Source organism: Podarcis gaigeae (genome assembly GCF_964106915.1).
Source record: "Podarcis gaigeae genome assembly, chromosome: 15".
NCBI lineage: Eukaryota > Metazoa > Chordata > Lepidosauria > Squamata > Lacertidae > Podarcis > Podarcis gaigeae.
The window spans coordinates 9,046,430-9,064,709 of record NC_139692.1 but is presented as its reverse complement, the minus strand read 5'-3'; the positions used below and the strand labels follow the sequence as shown (position 1 = coordinate 9,064,709).

The window sequence follows — 18,280 nt, the reverse complement described above, 5'->3', positions numbered from 1 at the left end:
GGGGTGGCTTAACTGTGTTTTAACAATTCGTTTTCCAGATTTTATTTGATTTCTCTGGGAAGACTAATCCGCAACCAGGGAATGAAACAATTTTATTTCTGAGGATATCTTATTTTGTTAGTTAGAGGTATAAATATTTAGCCACATGGTTTTTGTGTATGGGGTGGTGGTAGGAACATAGGAAGCTGCCTTATACCAAAGACAGCTACAGTGGTGCCTCGCAAGACGAAATTAATTTGTTCCGCGGGTTTTTTCGTCTTGCGATTTTTTCACCTTGCTAAGCATGGACTTTGGAAAAGCTTCAAAAATACCAAAGTCTTCAAAAACCTCGAAAAAGGCTACCACACCACGTGCTATGAGTTGCTCCTTGAAGTGAATGCACGGTTTTAAGAAAAAGGAAACAAACTTGCAAGACAAAGGAAACAAACTTGCAAGACGTTTCCGTCTTGCGAAGCAAACCCATAGGGAAATCTGTCTTGCGAAGCAACTCAAAAAACGAAAAACTCTTTCGTTTTGCGAGCTTTTCGTCTTTCGAGGCATTCATCTTGCGAGGTACCACTATACATTAATAACAAAACAAAAAAACCCCAGTGTTTTGAATGCGTTCTAAACATGCAACGCCAGATGGCGCTGGAGAGCAAAAAATAAATAAATCTTTGCGGTTTTCCATAGTTTCTTTTTTCTTTTGTTATAACAATTTCATTTCTGACTTATTTATAGCGGTTTCTTTCCTGTGTGTCTTTTCCTGTGATCCACTCCCAGACAGACCATCTAGTTCAATTCTGTTTACACTGACTGGCAGTGGATCTCCAGTGTTTAAGACTGGGCCATCCCAGCCCTGCCTGGAGATGGGACCCTAGGCCTTCTGGGCGCAAGATTCTCTACATATCAGCTATGGTCAAATTCACAATGGCTTTTCTTTTGTTCTTAGCTATGAACCTAAGTGGCACGCGGGTGGTGCTGTGGGTTAAACCACAGAGCCTAGGACTTGCCGATCAGAAGGTCGGCGGTTCGAATCCCTGTGACGGGGTGAGCTCCCGTTGCTCGGTCCCTGCTCCTGCCAACCTAGCAGTTCAAAAGCACATCAAGTGCAAGTAGATAAATAGGTACCGCTCCAGCGGGAAGGTAAACTGCATTTCCGTGCGCTGCTCTGTTTTCACCAGAAGCAGTTTAGGTCATGCTGGCCACATGACCCAGAAGCTGTCCGCCGGCTCCCTCGGCCAGTAAAGTGAGATGAACGCCGCAACCCCAGAGTCATCCACGATTGGACCTAATGGTCAGGGGTCCCTTTACCTTTATGAACCCAAGGATGGAAGGCGATAAGCCATGCAGTGAGATGGAACACAAGAGGTAACTTGCCAGTGAAGGTGGTTTCAAAATAGCCATATTCATGCCCCTTTGACTCAGTTTGCACCATACTATGGGGTTTTTAGTTTTAGTATTCTCAGTGATAAGCATTGAGAGTCTATGTTTACATGGAGGTACCAGCCAGTCACTGTGGATTAATAAGAATAATAGCACTTCATAAAATAGCCAGTAGCCTGTTGCGTACGGAAAATCCCCACTGTTAAGTGGAGATTTTGGTAAATATTATTCGATCCTTGCAACAAAATCTAAATTATAAAAAATATCTTGTTCAGGTTCATTAAAATAAAATATGGCTCCTTGTCTACATAATTTCCCTGAATGTAACAGCAATTCTGGAGCAGTAATGGCATGCTTAGGAAGATAAAAAAAGAGGCAAACAAAACAGCTTGATTTAAGCTACATTGGGCATAAACTGCAAGAAGATTAATCATTCAGGATGGAATGTACCGCATAGCTTCTATAAACTACAAGTTGTTTGCTTCTGTGAAGACGATTCCAAGTTTGCATTGGGTATATGCAGGACACAAACACTCCAGACTAGATTCTTCTCAGAGCAGATCCATTTTAAAATTAGTCTAATTAAGTGAGTCATGCCCATTAATTTCAGTGGGTTAACTTTGAGAAAGTCTAATGTTGGATTCAAACCCATATATCAATATAAGGTTCAAATGAGCGGGTTCAGGTTTCTGCAACTCTTCCAGAACCCTAAAGGAAAGTGAAAAAATGTGGATCATAAACTTGATCTGCATTTTATATTCTGTAGCCGTTTTTAGAAGGCTGCCTTGGATGGTAAAAGTCACAAAGAGTAAAAGTTCAGCCTTCTAGCATACACTTTTATATATATATATATAGAGAGAGAGAGAGAGAGATTGTGCACCTTCCCTTTGGACTCCAGCCGAGCCTTTACTGCTAAACACCTGATGTGGCAACGCCAGTTATTGTGCTAATGAAACTTCAGGCATGTTATTTATCTTCTGTGATACAGTCTCAGTATTTAGTGGGCTCATTGCTAACTGGGGCTGTGGATCATTACAAAAATGGCATCTTAGCCCCATAAGATTGCGATGTTATATTCTTTAACATAAAGCCCCTCTTTCATAAGGGGTCTGTTGGAAGCGGACACTTAGATCCTTGGCTTATGCTGTTTGAGGACGTTTTTCAGGCTTTGCCAGGATGGAAAATACTTGCTTGCTTCTTTTCTTCTTTCTTTTCTAACACAAGCTAGGGAATTCTTTTGTTTAGCCCTTTCTTTCATTTTGCACATGGGTTGTTCCAAGCCTTTCCAACCAGATGCCTTGCCAAATGCACATAACTCATTATCCCCGATATAATACAGTAGAGTCTTAAGCAGTAGCTTGGAAAACCACCTGAATTAAATAAACAAAACTGTGCACTGAACTGCATCACTTTTGCTTTGATGGAATTACATCTGCTTTTCAATCCCTAGGAACGCTACCTACCTGGGGATAAACAAAGGGATCTGGTGCTGGGACAGATTCCTGAGCTAAGGCCAAACTACATATAATAGCGTGGTTTGCACATCATTCTAATCCAAACAGTGGTTTAGCATGGGGTCTGGAAGAGGAGATTGCAGCCGCTTTACTCCTCCCCAGTATTTTTGCTGCTATGCCACACTGAGCAAATGCATGGTTTGGCTTAGCACAGGGGTGGGGAACTTCAGGCCCTCCAAGCCTCTCCATCTGGCCCTCTGAAGTCTTCCCAGCCTCTGCCCCTCAAGCCACACCCTTAACCAGCCCCGTTTGCATCTTCCTTGAAGAAGAGAAGAGTTTGGATTTGATATCCCGCTTTATCACTACCCAAAGGAGTCTCAAAGCGGCTAACATTCTCCTTTCTCTTCCTCCCCCACAACAAACACTCTGTGAGGTGAGTGGGGCTGAGAAACTTCAAAGAAGTGTGACTGGCCCAAGGTCACCCAGCAGCTGCAGGTGGAGAAGCGGAGATGCAAACCTGGTTCACCAGATTATGAGTCTACCACTCTTAACCACTACACCATGCTGGCTCTCCACACTGGCCACACTTGAGTATTTCTGCCTGGCTGAAATGTGTCCTGGGACTCTTGCCTGGGTGGGGGATAGAGAGGGGTGTCTGAGGGTCATCCACACGTCTGCCTGTCCCACTGCTTTCCCCTGAGAAAACCCCATCTTCAGAGCTGATTCAGAGCAAATGTCAATTAGGTTTTCTCTGGATTGACATTTGCTGTGATTTCATGCTAAAGAACACAGTGGGGCAAAGGCAAAACGACTCTGATCTGTATTTTTTAGGCAGTGGGCAAGCAGAGGTATGGACGAGCCCTGAGCGTGAAGATGCCAGTTTTCTGTACAAAGGTGAAGTTTGCATTTGTTGCTCTGCCCGCTTTCCCTCTGGCCTTGCCCACCAATCATACATGGTTCCCAGAAGATTACCTGAGAGAAATGCCCCCCACCCTTCCTTATTGCGTCTTCTTCTGAACTTGGGCTTTTGGTTCAGCTCTCCCAGACAAACCATAGAACTCACCATGATTTCTGCTTAGTGGCTAGTCTGGAGAGAGTTAAACCATGAGCCTGGGTTTGGACAACATGCTATGCCTAAAGGAGGCTTTGCTCAGCACAACACAGCAGCAAAATGACTGGGGAGGAACTAAGCAATCACTGTCTTCTCTCCAGGAGCCTGTATGCTCACTCTAAGCCATGGCTTGACTTAGCATGATATGCAAAAAAGACCAATGTGCAGTTGGATGCAATTTTGTCCAGACACATATTTCTCTTTCTCTCTCTCTCTCTCTCTCTCTCTCTCTCTCTCTCTCTCTCTCTGTCAAAAACAAAACAGCTGCAGGTGTAGCAGATTGGCAGGTGTGCAGATGATGCTTAACCTTTCTTCACTTCAGGTGGTTTCTCTGCTCAAGATAGGCTCACGCCAGGTAAGGAGAAAAGCAGTTCTGTGGAAGGTGACTTGGTACCGGAAAATAGCAGGAAAAGATGCCTGCTTTTTCGTTTAAAACATGTTGGTGAAGAAATGCACATAACTGTACCACCTGCCACTAGTCCTTAAAGAGAGGGACAGTATAGGCAGGTGCAGCCAAGGTGGTCCCCTCTAGAACTTGCTGGACTACTCAGGGCTGATTTTCATAAGAATAGAGATATTTGATCTTCTTGCAGTCCATGGGACTCTCAAGAGTCTCCTCCAGCACCATAATTCAAAAGCATCCATTCTTCGGCGATCAGCCTTCTTTATGGTCCAGCCCTCTCTTCCATACATCACTACTGGGAAAACCATAGTTTTAACTATACGGACCTTTGTTGGCAAGGTGATGTCTCTGCTTTTTAAGATGCTGTCTAGGTTTGTCATTGCTTTTCTCCCAAGAAGCAGGTGTCTTTTAATTTCGCAGCTGCTGTCACTATCTGCAGTGATCATGGAACCCAAGAAAGTAAAATTCCTCACTGCCTCCATTTCTTCCCCTTCTATTTGCCAGGAGGTGATGGGACCAGTGGCCATGATCTTAGTTTTTTTGATGTTGAGCTTCAGATCATAAATCCCATGCATTCAGTGGGGAATTACCCCCAGCTAAGTGGGCACATGATTGCAAGCCTTAAACTCTGGTGTCAAAGTCCCTATTCCAAATAGAGCAGGACGGGGCGGGGCAGGAGGGCACTAAGAAAAGAAAAGTTGTAGAGCTGTGTCAAAATCTGATCAGTATAGGATATTTTAGGTCAAGGATGGGGGCACATCTGGACCTCTGGATGTTTTTGGACTCTAGCTCCCATCATCCTTGACCACTGGCCAAAGCAGATGGGGCAAATGGGAGTTGGAGTTCCAGTTGGAAAGCCACAGGTTTTCTACTCCTGGATTCAGTCCCTGTTTCATACCATGATCAGTTTTTTGCATAAGCAAGTATAAAACATTGAAAACTAAAATATCTGAGCAATGAAGAAGCATTCACAAAACTCTGAAGCGATTTTCCAGCCTTACCTGAAATGCACAGGGAGTGTTATCAATGCAATACACTCTTAGACAGTAATCCAGTGAGTTGCAAGACATGCAGCCAAAGACTGCAACTTTCAGTTCTTTAACGGAACAATCAGAGAGGGGCTCCCCAGTGAGAGCATAAGTTCCAAAAGAGTCCAAAAGAATGTGACAGGCATATGGGTCCAGGAGGCAGTAACAGGAAGTAGTTTCTTCTTCCACAGACATGACTTCCTGTTTTTTTCAGGGGGAGGGATGAAAAAACAAACCGCATTAAACATATATTCCAAACTTGGCACAACTCTTAGAATAGGTTAACATCTCTGCTATTTTCTTAATATTAGTATACAGTGGTGCCCCGCAAGACGAACGCCTCACAAAACGAAAAACTCGCAAGACGAAAGAGTTTTCCGTTTTTGAGTCGTTCCGCAAGACGAATTTCCCTATGGGCTTGCTTCGCAAGAAGAAAGCCCATAGGGAAATCTCTGGGGACCTCTTTTAAATGCTGGCGGTGGGGAGCAAAGCCTTTCGTCCCCCCCCCCCCGGCCTTCAGAAGAGGTCCAGGAAGGCCGGCGGGGGCCGAAAGGCTTTGCTCCCCACCGCCAGCATTTTAAAAGCGGTCCGGAATAGCAGGGAATTGCACTGCTCTTTCCCGCTATCCCGGACTGCTTTTAAAATGCTGGCTGTCGGGAGCAAAGACTTTTGTCCCCCGCCGGCCTTCAGAAGAGGTCCTGGACCTCTTCTGAAGGCTGGCGGGGGGCGAAAGTCTTTGCTCCCCCCCGCCTGCCTTCGCGGGACAGCGGAGACTTCTCCGCTCTCCCGGGCAATCTTAAAATGCTGGCGGGCGGCAGCGAAGGCTTCGCTGCCGTCCCCCAGCATTTTAAAAGCCCCTGGGAGAGCGGAGACTTCGCTGCCGCCCGCCAGCATTTTAAGATCGCCCGGGAGAGCGGAGAAGTCTCCGCTGTCCCGGGAAGGCAGGCGGGGGGGAGCAAAGACTTTCGCCCCCCACCAGCCTTCAGAAGAGGTCCAGGACCTCTTCTGAAGGCCGGCGGTGGGCGAAAGTCTTTGCTCCCCCCCGCCTGCCTTCAAAAGCCGTCGGGATAGTGGAAAAACGGCAGAGATGTTTCCGCTGTCCCGGCGGCTTTTAAAATGCTGGGGGTCGGCAGCGAAGCCCTCCTGTCCCCGCTTGCGGGGCGGGAGGTGGAGAGAAGGGCTTCTCGTCCTACCGCCAGCCTTCAGAACAGCCCTTGTCCCCCCCCCCCCAGCCTTCAGAAGAGGTCGGGGGACAGACTGTCCCGGACCTGGTCTGAAGGCGGTTTCCATAGGAACGCATTAATTGATTTTTAATGCATTCCTATGGGAAACAGTGCTTTGCAAGACGAAAAAACTTGCGGAACGAATTAATTTCGTCTTGCGAGGCACCACTGTATCCTATAAAGAGCTTTCATAGGAGACAGTTACTGGGATCCAATAGACATGAGATAGTGGAGTCAGAAGCTCAAGACCAGGGGTCGATAACCTAAGGCCCATGGCCCACAAGCGGCCCACATTTAACCTGCCCACGAGCTGCCCCTGAACCAAGCCACCCACATGGTGAGTCCCCGCGTGCTGTGCTAAACCGGCACAGTGCAGCGCGGGGACTCGCTTCTGCGCCACTGAAAATTGTGTCTGCACAAACACAGAAAATTGCATCTGCGCAGTCGCAGATGTCGGTGCGATCCGGCCCATGGAGGGATCTCCACTGGAGTGAACCGGCCCAGGAGAGGTAAACCTTGCCGACCCCTGCTCAAGACCCAAAATAGGTAGGAGGAGCCAGTTGGTTGGATCGAAAGGTTTCCTTCTGATGGAAGGAGCTTTCTCCAATGGAGGAGCACGCCTTCCATTGGAAGATGAAATCTTTGGTTCCAAGGGAGTGTTTTAGCTAGGAGTGGGGGCACTTGTGGGCCTGCATATGTTGTTGGATTCCAACTGTAATCAAACCTTTGTGGGCTTTCCATTGACTTACATACGTTTCCCTTTTTTTAAGGGAAATTCCCTTATTCCGAATAGGATTCCTCGCAAGAAAAAGGAAAAGTTGACAGCTATGTTGACTTATGGGCTTCCTATTCTGCTTGCAAGCTTCCCATCAGCACCTGGTAAGATTCTTGGTCTGATCCAGCAAGGCTATGCTTATGTTTTTATGACAGAAGTTGGAATCCAGCAAAATCTAGAGGGCCAGAAGCTATCTCTCCTTTTCCTAAGCCTGGCACACAGACATTAATCTTTTCCTGGTTGCAGTTTCTACTAGTTTATAGGGTGTTTTTAATGAACTCTTTGTATTTTGATAACAAAATTGTCAATGTGATTATGGCTGGAGCTCACCAAAAGGCTTCACCCAGTCTCACAAGCAGGCTGGGGTCTACTGAACCCTGAACCCCAGCTCCCTAAGTTCAAAAGAGATTCAGACTGTTTCTCAAGCAGGATCTTACTATGCCACATGGCAAGCAGCTTTTAATACTGAAATGTCGCCTTGGCCACCTCTTCTACCATATGCTGGAAATTTTCAACATATGTGATTTTTGGGTGGGGGGGGACTTCTGGAAGCACCAAAAACAACAGGCAACAGCAGGTATGCTTTAAAGACAAGAAAAGAAATGCAGCAAAACAAAACAAAAAGAGAAGGCTAACGATTTTACAGAAAAATAATGCAGAGCTAAGTTGGTTTTGTCTGTCACGTCTGCTCTGAAAAACTGAAAATGTTATGTGGGAAAACAGAGCTGTAATGAGCAATGGGTCTGTTTTCCATCTCCAAATTTAGAAAGATGCCTGATCCTATACGTGCTTGCTCAGAAATAAGTTTTATTATCCCCAAAATAAATGTGTATAGGATTAACACCCAAACTATTTCAAACAGAGAGGAAGAATCTGTGGTCCTCCAGATGTTGTCTGACTGCAACTCCATACCCTCCAACATTTCTCTGATATGTTCCCATTCCATAATGATAATTTCACTATTTATACCCCACACATCTTACTGGGTCGCCACAGCACTCTGGGCAGCTTCCAGCATATAAAAAAACATAATAAAACGTTAAACATTTTCCAGCGACATCCCTGGAAAATAGGGACATTCAGAGGGTCTGCAACTCCTAACATCTATAAACATTTCCTGTGTTGGCTGTGATGATGGGAGTCCAACAACATCTGGAGGGCCCAAAGTTCCCTATGCTTGATTTAATGCAATGCCAACCTTTGTTTCTAATGTACTGTGTTTCCAAAAAGTCCATTCATATTTTGTGTGTTGGCCTACTGGCACAGTGCCAGGGATACTCCCTATTCACTGAATCTTGCTAAATAATTTTGTTATTCTATTTCTCTACATATGTTTGCAATGGTTTATTGTCACACTATGGTGACATTCGGAGCCACCAGGGTAGACTGAATCGACACATGTAAGCCAGCACTGCAGAAATCCACCTCAGAGCCCAGATGGTTCACCTCCAGAACAGGACAAAAGGCTGAGACATTGCCAAGGCCTTCTGGGGAAGGCTGTGTGGAAGATATAAGTTTAATGCACATTAAATAGGTGTGGCAGATTAACTTGTGACTAGGCCTTGTGACTAGATCATGAATATCAGGTCTGTGACTCAATAGAGAAGATGTAATTTGAGTATTTGCCTGTGTGTATATATGTAAATGAGAGTGTTTGCAGCACAGAGATACACGCAGGCAGTTCCCAGCATGCAACAGAGGGCAGAAGATGCAGCATGTGGGTTTTTTTTTTTTAAAAAAAAATCTGCTTTAGCAGAGAAGCTACGTTTTAGTTAAGATGTTTAAAACCTCACCTGGGATCGGTGTGAGCAATGTTTGCAAGACTGAAACTTATTGCTGCTTCTTGTTGTTGTTGGAAGAAAATATATAAAATACTAGGGGGTGACAAGCAGAGCGAATGAGGGGGTCACCGCTAGTATTATATATATTTTCTTCCACTAGGACTGGGGTGAACATCCTGTAGCCCTCAATATCCCAAAGCTGCCCTGAAAACCTTTGCAATAACAATTCAAGGTTTTCCCCATCCCAAGCAAATATATTTTATTTTATTGGAGTGCAGAGCTGATGAATCTTCTCTCTTATCAATGAATGCAAGCAATGAAAAACCCACAAGGACATCATATAGCCTGCCATCATACAAGTAGGGTAGCCTGCTGAAATGTATTTTGAACTGTTGATAATCTGCTTTGGGATGATTATTGCATTTCCAGCATATGTTGGAACCAAAAGGAACAAGTACCATCCTGGCTTTTAAATTGGTAGAAAAGAGGATGCATAAAAGAATATAGCAAAGAGGAAGTGAAACGCAGAAGCAGACAACATGGTCTCCTCCAGATGTGTAGAACGACAATTGGCACCGGCTCCAGCCAGCATGCCTGATGGTCAGGGATGTTGTGAAGTGGTGGTCTGCAAAGGCTGGAGAGCATCACATATGCTACACTACCTGCATGAATCATTCCAGATGCATCTTGGGAGTAGAAAACTTGGTGGTGTCCAGATACCTTATCGTGGTCACCACAGCTTCTGTCTTAAACACCAGAGGGGAGGGAATGGTAAGCTCCAGTTGTCAGTGAGGAGATTAGAGGAATCACCACTATGGTAAGTGTCTCCCTGAAACCCAAATGACCAAATCAGCCCAGTCCAGTTCCTGGAATCAGGTCCCCTCTAATCAGCTCTGCCGTAAACTGAAATTGAGTGGCCTCTCTATCTAGGATTTTAATCTTCACTAGATTTGTTTTGTTATTCACTCAAAACCACACTATTTGAGAAAATCACATTGGTCCACTACTCATATTTGTTGTTTCTGTTTCTTTATTTCTTTTCGCTTTGGATGCTGCCTCGGTGGCCACCACAAGCTGCCGTTTTGGCAATGTGTGGAGCTTGGCTGGCACCATTGGTACATATCTTTAGGCACCAGGCAAAAGCAGTCCTCTTTTGCCAGGCCTTTGGCTGATTAAACCATCTGTGTCCGTGTGGCAAGAGGTTATTGTTTTTGTTTGGTATGCATTTTTGTATTTTTATATTATAAACTGCCCTGTGATCTTTGGATGAAGGGCAGTACAGATATTTAATAAGTCATCTTCATCATCTGGGGGAAATAAAATGGCAGCCACCAAGAGACAGATATGGAAGAGATAACCCCCGCCCCTCAAGTGAATGAGGAATGGGTTTAAATGTGGCAACAAATAAGACCCCCATTTGTTATCCTTCGCTCTTCATTTTGAAATCAATGAAAAGTGAAGCAAATTGGCTCCGATCACGTTCAGGTCTCTTTTTAAAAAAATTGTTATAAAATGGATGCCCATTCTGAGTTCTGCTAAAACCAGGATTTGGGATGTTTAATAATAATAATAATAATAATAATAATAATAATAATGGTTTGGGATGGAAGTGGGGAAAGCACAGTTTCAAAGACTATCAATGTTCACTCCAAAGTTAGAGTAGCATAATGGTTAGACTAGGATCAAGGGAGGTAAAGGTAAAGAGACCCCTGACCATTAAGTCCAGTTGCGGATGACTCTGGGGTTCTGTGCTCATCTCACTCTATAGGCTGAGGGAGCCAGTGTTTGTCTGCAGACAGCTTCTGAGTCATGTGGCCAGCATGACTGAGCAGCTTCTGGTGAACCAGAGCAGCTAATGGAAACCTGGGTTCAAATCCCCCCCCCTTGAAGCTCTCTGCTCGAACTTGGGTCTCATCACCCAAACTCAGCTTAACTTATCATATTTTTCGCTCTATAGGACGCACTTTCCCACCTCCAAAAATGAACAGGGAAAGTGTGTGCATCCTATGGAGCGAATGCAGGCTTTCGCTGAAGCCTGGAGAGTGAGAGGGGTCAGTGCGCACAGACCCCTCTCGCGTTCCAGGCTTCAGGAAGCTATCCACAAGCCTGCGGAGCCCGCAGGCTTGTGGACAGCTTCCTGCAGCCCTGAAGCCCGGGGAGCGTGGCGCTGTGCACCCAGGGCTTCGGGCAGCTCTCCGCAAGCCTTCGGAACCTGGCGGGAGTTTCCGCCGGGCTCCCAAGGCTTGCGGATAGCAGCCTGCTGTCCCCGAAGCCAAAACAGTGAGACGGGGCGCTGCGCAGTCCTCTGTCTCACTGTTCCAGCTTCGGGATGGCTGCGCAAAGCCTCAAACCTTTGGACTGTAGCTGCGCTCCAAAGGCTTCAGGGATCTTTAAGGCTGGCTGTGGGGAAAAGCATCGCTTCCCCCACTGCCAGCCCCACAAGCTCGGTGGGCAGCGGCAAGGCTTTGCCCTGTTCCCTGACCTGCTCTTGAAAGCACCTTGTTTTTGAGGGGGAGAAGATGGTCCGGTGCATCCAATAGAGCGAAAAATATGGTACTTCACATGGCTATTGTGCAGATAAGGGAGAAAAACTTTATGTGCAATTACAAGCTCCTTGTAAGGGAAGCGGGTGGCGCTGTGGGTTAAGCCACAGAGCCTAGGACTTGCCGATCAGAAGGTCACTGGTTCAAATCCCTGCAACGGGGTGAGCTCCCGTTGCTCGGTCCCTGCTCCTGCCAACCTAGCAGTTTGAAAGCAGTTTGAAAGCACTCCAGCAGGAAGGTAAACGGTGTTTCCGTGTGCTGCTCTGGTTTGCCAGAAGTGGCTTAGTCATGCTGGCCACATGACCCGGAAGCTGTACGCCAGCTCCCTCGGCCAGTTAAGTGAGATGAGCGCAGCAACCCCAGAGTCGGCCATGACTGGACCTAATGGTTGGGGGTTCCTTTACCTTTACCTTTACCAGCTCCTTGCATGAAGAGCAGGATATAGAGAAGCAAAAATAAATAAATAAAAGCAGGGTCACGCTTAAAGGCTCTTTCTTAAACGGATGCTATTGAGCTAGTTTTACACAGATGGAAGGTTTCAGTGAAATGAATCCAAGGACTGTGCAGACTGAATCAGCACAAGTGTTTCCAGCAAGAAATCCAATGTCATCAGAAGGTAGTGGCAATGACAACACATTAGCAATTTTAGCACAGCTTCACATTCTCCGATTTGTCTTTAATCCCCCACCCCCTCAAAACAAATGATCCCTCAGGTAGAGGGATCATTTGGAACATCAAAGACAACAAACAAGACACAGGCAAGATTCCTTCACCATGTTATTCACCAGGATAATGTTTATTCTAATGAAGTCTTCCATCTTATGTGTTGCTCCACTGGCCTGAGCCATTAATTCAGTGAGTGGATGGGAAGAGGGATTTGCAATTCCTCTTTTTGTCATGAATACTTGGATGAGAGCTGAATGCAATTTCAAAGAGCACCTAGAATGGAGCAATTCCCTGTAGGGAAAAGGATCCACAAATCTGCTCACCACACTCACTGTGGTGAGGTTTTCTTGCTCTTCTGGCGTGTGGGATGTTGGGATGGGAAAGGAATGCAGTTTGGCTTGCATTTTCACAAGAAGCTACTTGAGTCACATAACACAAAGTAAAACACAGCTGTCTTTCAAAATCTGCACATCTCTTCATTTTGCGGTGCAGTTCTCCAACAAACAATATGGAAATGTGCAAACAATGCAGATATTAGAGAAAGACACATATAAGAATGCATGATATTTGTGGGAATTGCTTGCAAAAATATTGTATATTAGTAGGGGGGGAAGCATGCAAAAATGTGCTTGTGCAGAGAAATTTGCACAAAATTTCACTTTCTGTTAAAAACCCAAATAAATTACTAGTTGCCGCTGAAGTGTTGAGAACTGAATTTAAGATTGGAAGTGGTACTTTTAATCCAGACTAACTAACATTTCAAAGGGACGTGGGTGGCGCTGTGGGTTAAACCACAGAGCCTAGGACATGCAGATCAGAAGGTCAGCAGTTCGAATCCCCGCAATGGGTTGAGCTCCCGTTGCTCGGTCCCTGCTAGCAGTTCAAAAGCACCTCAGTTCAAAAGCACCTAGCAGTTCAAAAGCACCTCAAAGTGCAAGTAGAAAAATAGGTACCGCTCTGGCGGGAAGGTAAATGGTGTTTCCGTGCGCTGCTCTGGTTCACCAGAAGCGGCTTAGTCATGCTGGCCACATGACCCGGAAGCTGTACGCCGGCTCCCTCGGCCAATAAAGCGAGATGAGCGCCGCAACCCCAGTCGGCCACGACTGGACCTAATGGCCAGAGGTCCCTTTACCTTACTTTACCTAACTAACCTTTCATCTTGTGAGATCCATCTTTAAGCATCCTTTTTTGGCTCAATCATCTGGGGAAGGAACTTCACTTACCTCCCATTTGCCCTGGAGCTTTTTCTTTTTCAGGTGGACGTTCCAGTGCTCAGAATTCGCTTCTGCACAGTGCGGTATTGTCAAGGCAAATGGGGTGGAGACGGTCACATCCAGAGGGCCGCAAGTTACTTGTGGTCCAAGGAGGACTTCGCTGCCTTCCGGCTGCAAGCTTTGCATGGAGAGAGAGAGAAATGTTACAAAGGAAATCAAAACATAAGCCTTTCTTCCAAGAGCAAAAGCAGAACATTTGTTCATCTTCTTGATTGCTTTGATGACATTTATACTTGTTTAATGGTAACAACTAAATATTTAAAAAAATAGCAGAGAAAATCACAGGGAGAAAAACAATGGAGGGGAGGGGAATGAACTGTATTCATTTGCAAATTTAATACAAGTCAGAGATCCACCAGGACCTGCTATTTCACTCAATAGTGCCCTAAGGTAATTTTAGACTCCGGACATAATGTTCTTACAGGGGCCTTCCTTTATTATGTAATGTATATTTCATTTGCTTCACAATGTGGCAAGCCAGCACTGCTGCATTTTGTGTTGTTAGTGGTGGATTCCCTCTTGCACATTCTGCTGAATGGGATCCATGAAATCTGCCCCAAGTTCTGGGCTGATGACACCCGAGTTTTTACTTGTCATTGTTTCCCTGTATCAAATCTCAAGTGCTTCCCTTGCTATCAGTGGAAATCAAGAATGCCTTTACTGTCATGCTAGCTGCTCCCTGATTTTTGATTCACAGAATGCTATGAACAATATACTATTTTATAGCTGTGGGGGGGAAAAACTAATTATGGCTTTCGGATGTATTCTAACATCAATATTCCCAGCCAATTCTGCTTTAAAAACAAAAAAACAACAACAACCAAAACATTTCTGATCTGCTCCTGAACAACCTTAATTGTGTAACTGAGAAATCACTAATATGAAATTACAAAATGTTCAATAAGAACATTCATTCTGTCTTTTGGGCCTGAATTTATCACCATTCCACACAAACTCATTTCCCCCTTGCATGCTGTTGTATATATGGGGGGGGGGAGAGACACCCTCAAAATTGCAGGAACACACACACAACAAACAAACAATTATAGCAAGTGCATCTTTCTAGGGATCTCCTCACTCATATATTGCAGGCTTGCTTTGACCCAAGCCAGATCTGGTTTAAGGTTTCAGAGAGTCAGTCTGCAGACCTAGAAGTATGAGGACTGATTATAATAATTTGGAGGAGGCGCTCTCTGCATGCTCAGAGGAACTTGCATCTACTCTCAACTCCAGCCCAGCAGCCGCTGAATGTAACAAGGAAACAGACAAAGCCAGCCTCAGGTAATGACATGCTAGCAGAAATTAAAACACTAGGTTCTGTAGTGAGATGCTAAGGTTTATTGCCAGCAAGTTTTTGCTCCAGATTAACACAGATCTAGAGGGAGCGGGTGGGGGTGGGAGGGGTGGTATGCCAGGCAATAGCCGATGCCCAGTCTGTTCACTTCACAATGCATCACACACCCATAACGAGCATTTCTCACTTCCCACATGGAGCTACAGTGAAGGGATGCTGTCAGAATTACAAGAACCAAATGAGCAGGATCTGACAACCTGCTCTCATTCCAAAACAACTGCACAAAATCTGGAGCCAGGCTGCTCTAAGATTGCAAGAAACATGCCAGCCTGACTGGAAACAGAGGTGCAGGAGGAAGAGGCAGGGACATCCTGCAGAAAACACGGAGGCAGTCAGGGCTCCTAAGAATGAGCTGTGACTTGTTGTAAAATATGAGGTTTGTGGTTTTGGTTAAAAATATGCCAAAACAAACAAAGTCCAGAGTTATCAAGAGTTCAAAGTGAGCTTCAGTGGTGTGTGAAATATCAAGCTGCATGCTCAGTCGGTACAGCATCAGACTGGGTCATGAGTTCAAGCCTCACGTTGGGCAAAAGATTCCTGCATTACAGGGGTTGGGCTAGACGATTTGTGATTCTGTGATTCTATGCTCACATAAACCTATCCATTCTGAAGGAAATCAGCCCTGAGTGCTCACTGGAAGGACAGATCCTGAAGCTGAGGCTCCAATACTTTGGCCACCTCATGAGAAGACTCCCTGGAAAAGAGACCCTGATGTTGGGAAAGATGGAGGGCACAAGGAGAAGGGGACGACAGAGGACGAGATGGTTGGATAGTGTTCTCGAAGCTACCAGCATGAGTTTGACCAAACTGTGGGAGGCAGTGGAAGACAGGAGTGCCTGGCGTGCTCTGGTCCATGGGGTCATGAAGAGTTGGACACGACTAAATGACTAAACAACAACAAATGCTCACATATTTACGTGCATGTGCATTAAAGGAATGACGATATCCACCATCCAACACTAACAGAGAGGAAGATGCAGAGTAACAGGCAGAAGTCTTAAAGAACAGCTAGGACTCAGCTATACAGCTGCAAATTAAATGTTTTAAATGTGTTGTGAAGTGCAATATAGAAATATGACACTAGATGGCAACAATGAGCTATGCAAAATTCAATGTATTTTCCAAAACTTTTTTAAAAGCATTTTTTACAGCATTTTTAATGTGTATGTAGACTGCACTCCAGTCTAGCAATATACACTAGCAACCTTTTTTAAACCAGGCTTTCCCAAAGGTAAAAACAGCAACAATCATAAAGCAGAGACAGTTACCAGAAAATAGGGAGTATCCTTGATAAAATGGGGGACGGTGAGACATATGCTTTAGGGTTACATGGGCGGCTGTTTGTGACAAAGTCTGCCATGACAATGTAAACAGCATAAAATTAATTCAGAGACGTTGCTAGGAAGGCTGTTGAATCTGAAGCTCGTGAAGCTGTCTTGTTTTTCTGCCTTGCAATCACAAACACATCCATAACCTCTTGGCATTTTGTGGGAGGAACAGATTTTCAAGTGCTTGCAGGACTGAGCTGTAAACAAGCTGCAAAGGCAGGGACACTCTAAACCCTGCATTTCTTGTAGCAACATTTGATGTTGGTCCAGTGACGCCCTGGGAACTATGGGGGAGAGGGCTATTGGTTGCTACTAGCCACAATGGCCATACCCTGGAGGCATCATGTCTTCTGAACATCAGGAAAGCACAGGACAGGGGAACACTTTTGTGCTTGAATTCTGCTAGCTGGTTTCTCACAGACATCTCTTGGCCTGTGAGAAGAACAGGATGCTAGACGAGATGGGCTATTAGCCTGATCAGCGGGCTCTTCTAATGTTCTGCTGTGGTAAATTCCCATGACAGCACTGGGGAGTCTGCTTGAGGACCTGGCTCATCCACACACACAACCCCGGTTCATTACATTTTACTAGGGCCAGGTTTATGTTTGCTGTCTGCTGCAGAAAAAAGCCAATAGCAGTGTCGTTGCACTTCCCATCAGATCTTGCTCGAGAATTTGCTTGCTCAACCCCTTGCTAGCGGGGACAAGGAAAAAGACCTGTTCCATACTGGTCCCTAGATTATGGAACCATCTCCCCCGAGTGCTACACTAATGGAATAATAATAATAATAATAATAATAATAATAATAATAATAATAATTTATTATTTATACCCCGCCCATCTGGCTGGGTTTCCCCAGCCACTCTGGGCGGCTTCCAAAAGAATATTAAAATACTGTGATACATCAAACATTAAAAGCTTCCCTAAACAGGGCTGCCTTCAGATGTCTTCTAAAAGTCTGGTAGTTGTTGTTCTCTTTGACATCTGGTGGGAGGGCGTTCCACAGGGCGGGCGCCACTACCGAGAAGGCCCTCTGCCTGGTTCCCTGTAACTTGGCTTCTCGCAATGAGGGAACCGCCAGAAGGCCCTTGGTGCTGGACCTCAGCGTCCAGGTAGAACGATGGGGGTGGAGACGCTCCTTCAGGTATACTGGACCGAGGCCGTTTAGGGTTTTAAAGGTCAGCACCAACACTTTGAATTGTGCTCGGAAATGTACTGGGAGCCAATGTAGGTCTTTCAAGACTGGTGTTATATGGTCTCGGCGGCCCCTCCCAGTCACCAGTCTGGCTGCTGCATTCTGGATTAGTTGTAGTTTCCGGGTCACCTTCAAAGGTAGCCCCACGTAGAGCGCATTGCAGTAGTCCAAGCGGGAGGTAACCAGAGCATGCACCACTCTGGCGAGGCAGTCCACAGGCAGATAGGGTCTCAGCCTGCGTACCAGATGGAGCTGGTACACAGCTGCCCTGGACACGGATTTAACCTGTGCCTCCATGGACAGCTGTGAGTCCAAAATGACTCCCAGGCTGTGCACCTGGTCCTTCAGGGGCACAGTTACCCCATTCAGGACCAGGGAATCCTCCACACCTGCCCGCCTCCTGTCCCCCAGAAACAATACTTCTGTCTTGTCAGGATTCAATCTCAATCTGTTTGCCGCCATCCATCCTCCAACCGCCTCCAGACACTCACACAGGACCGTCACCGCCTTCACTGGTTCTGATTTGAAAGAGAGGTAGAGCTGGGTATCATCCATATACTGATGAACACCCAGCCCAAACCTCCTGATGATCTCTCCCAGTGGCTGCATGTAAATGTTGAAAAGCATGGGGGAGAGGACAGAACCCTGAGGCACCCCACAAGTGAGAGCCCAGGGGTCTGAACACTCATCCCCCCCCACCACTTTCTGAACACGGCCCAGGAGGAAGGAGCGGAACCACTGTATGACAGTGCCCCCAGCTCCAGACCCTCAAGACGGTCC

At 45.9% G+C, this 18,280-nt stretch overlaps 1 protein-coding gene across 2 annotated transcripts in view; it reads right to left on the bottom strand.

Annotated features, from left to right (window-relative positions):
- UNC5D (unc-5 netrin receptor D) overlaps positions 1 to 18,280 on the bottom strand; it is a 435,843-nt gene that overhangs the window by 32,280 nt on the left and 385,283 nt on the right. For both annotated transcript variants that reach the window (XM_083713478.1, XM_083713479.1), the window contains 2 exons: positions 13,573 to 13,741; positions 5,335 to 5,562 (listed from right to left, as the gene is read on the bottom strand). In XM_083713478.1, the coding sequence (XP_083569604.1) occupies positions 5,335 to 5,562; positions 13,573 to 13,741 (397 nt within the window). The remainder of the gene's footprint in view (positions 1 to 5,334; positions 5,563 to 13,572; positions 13,742 to 18,280) is intronic.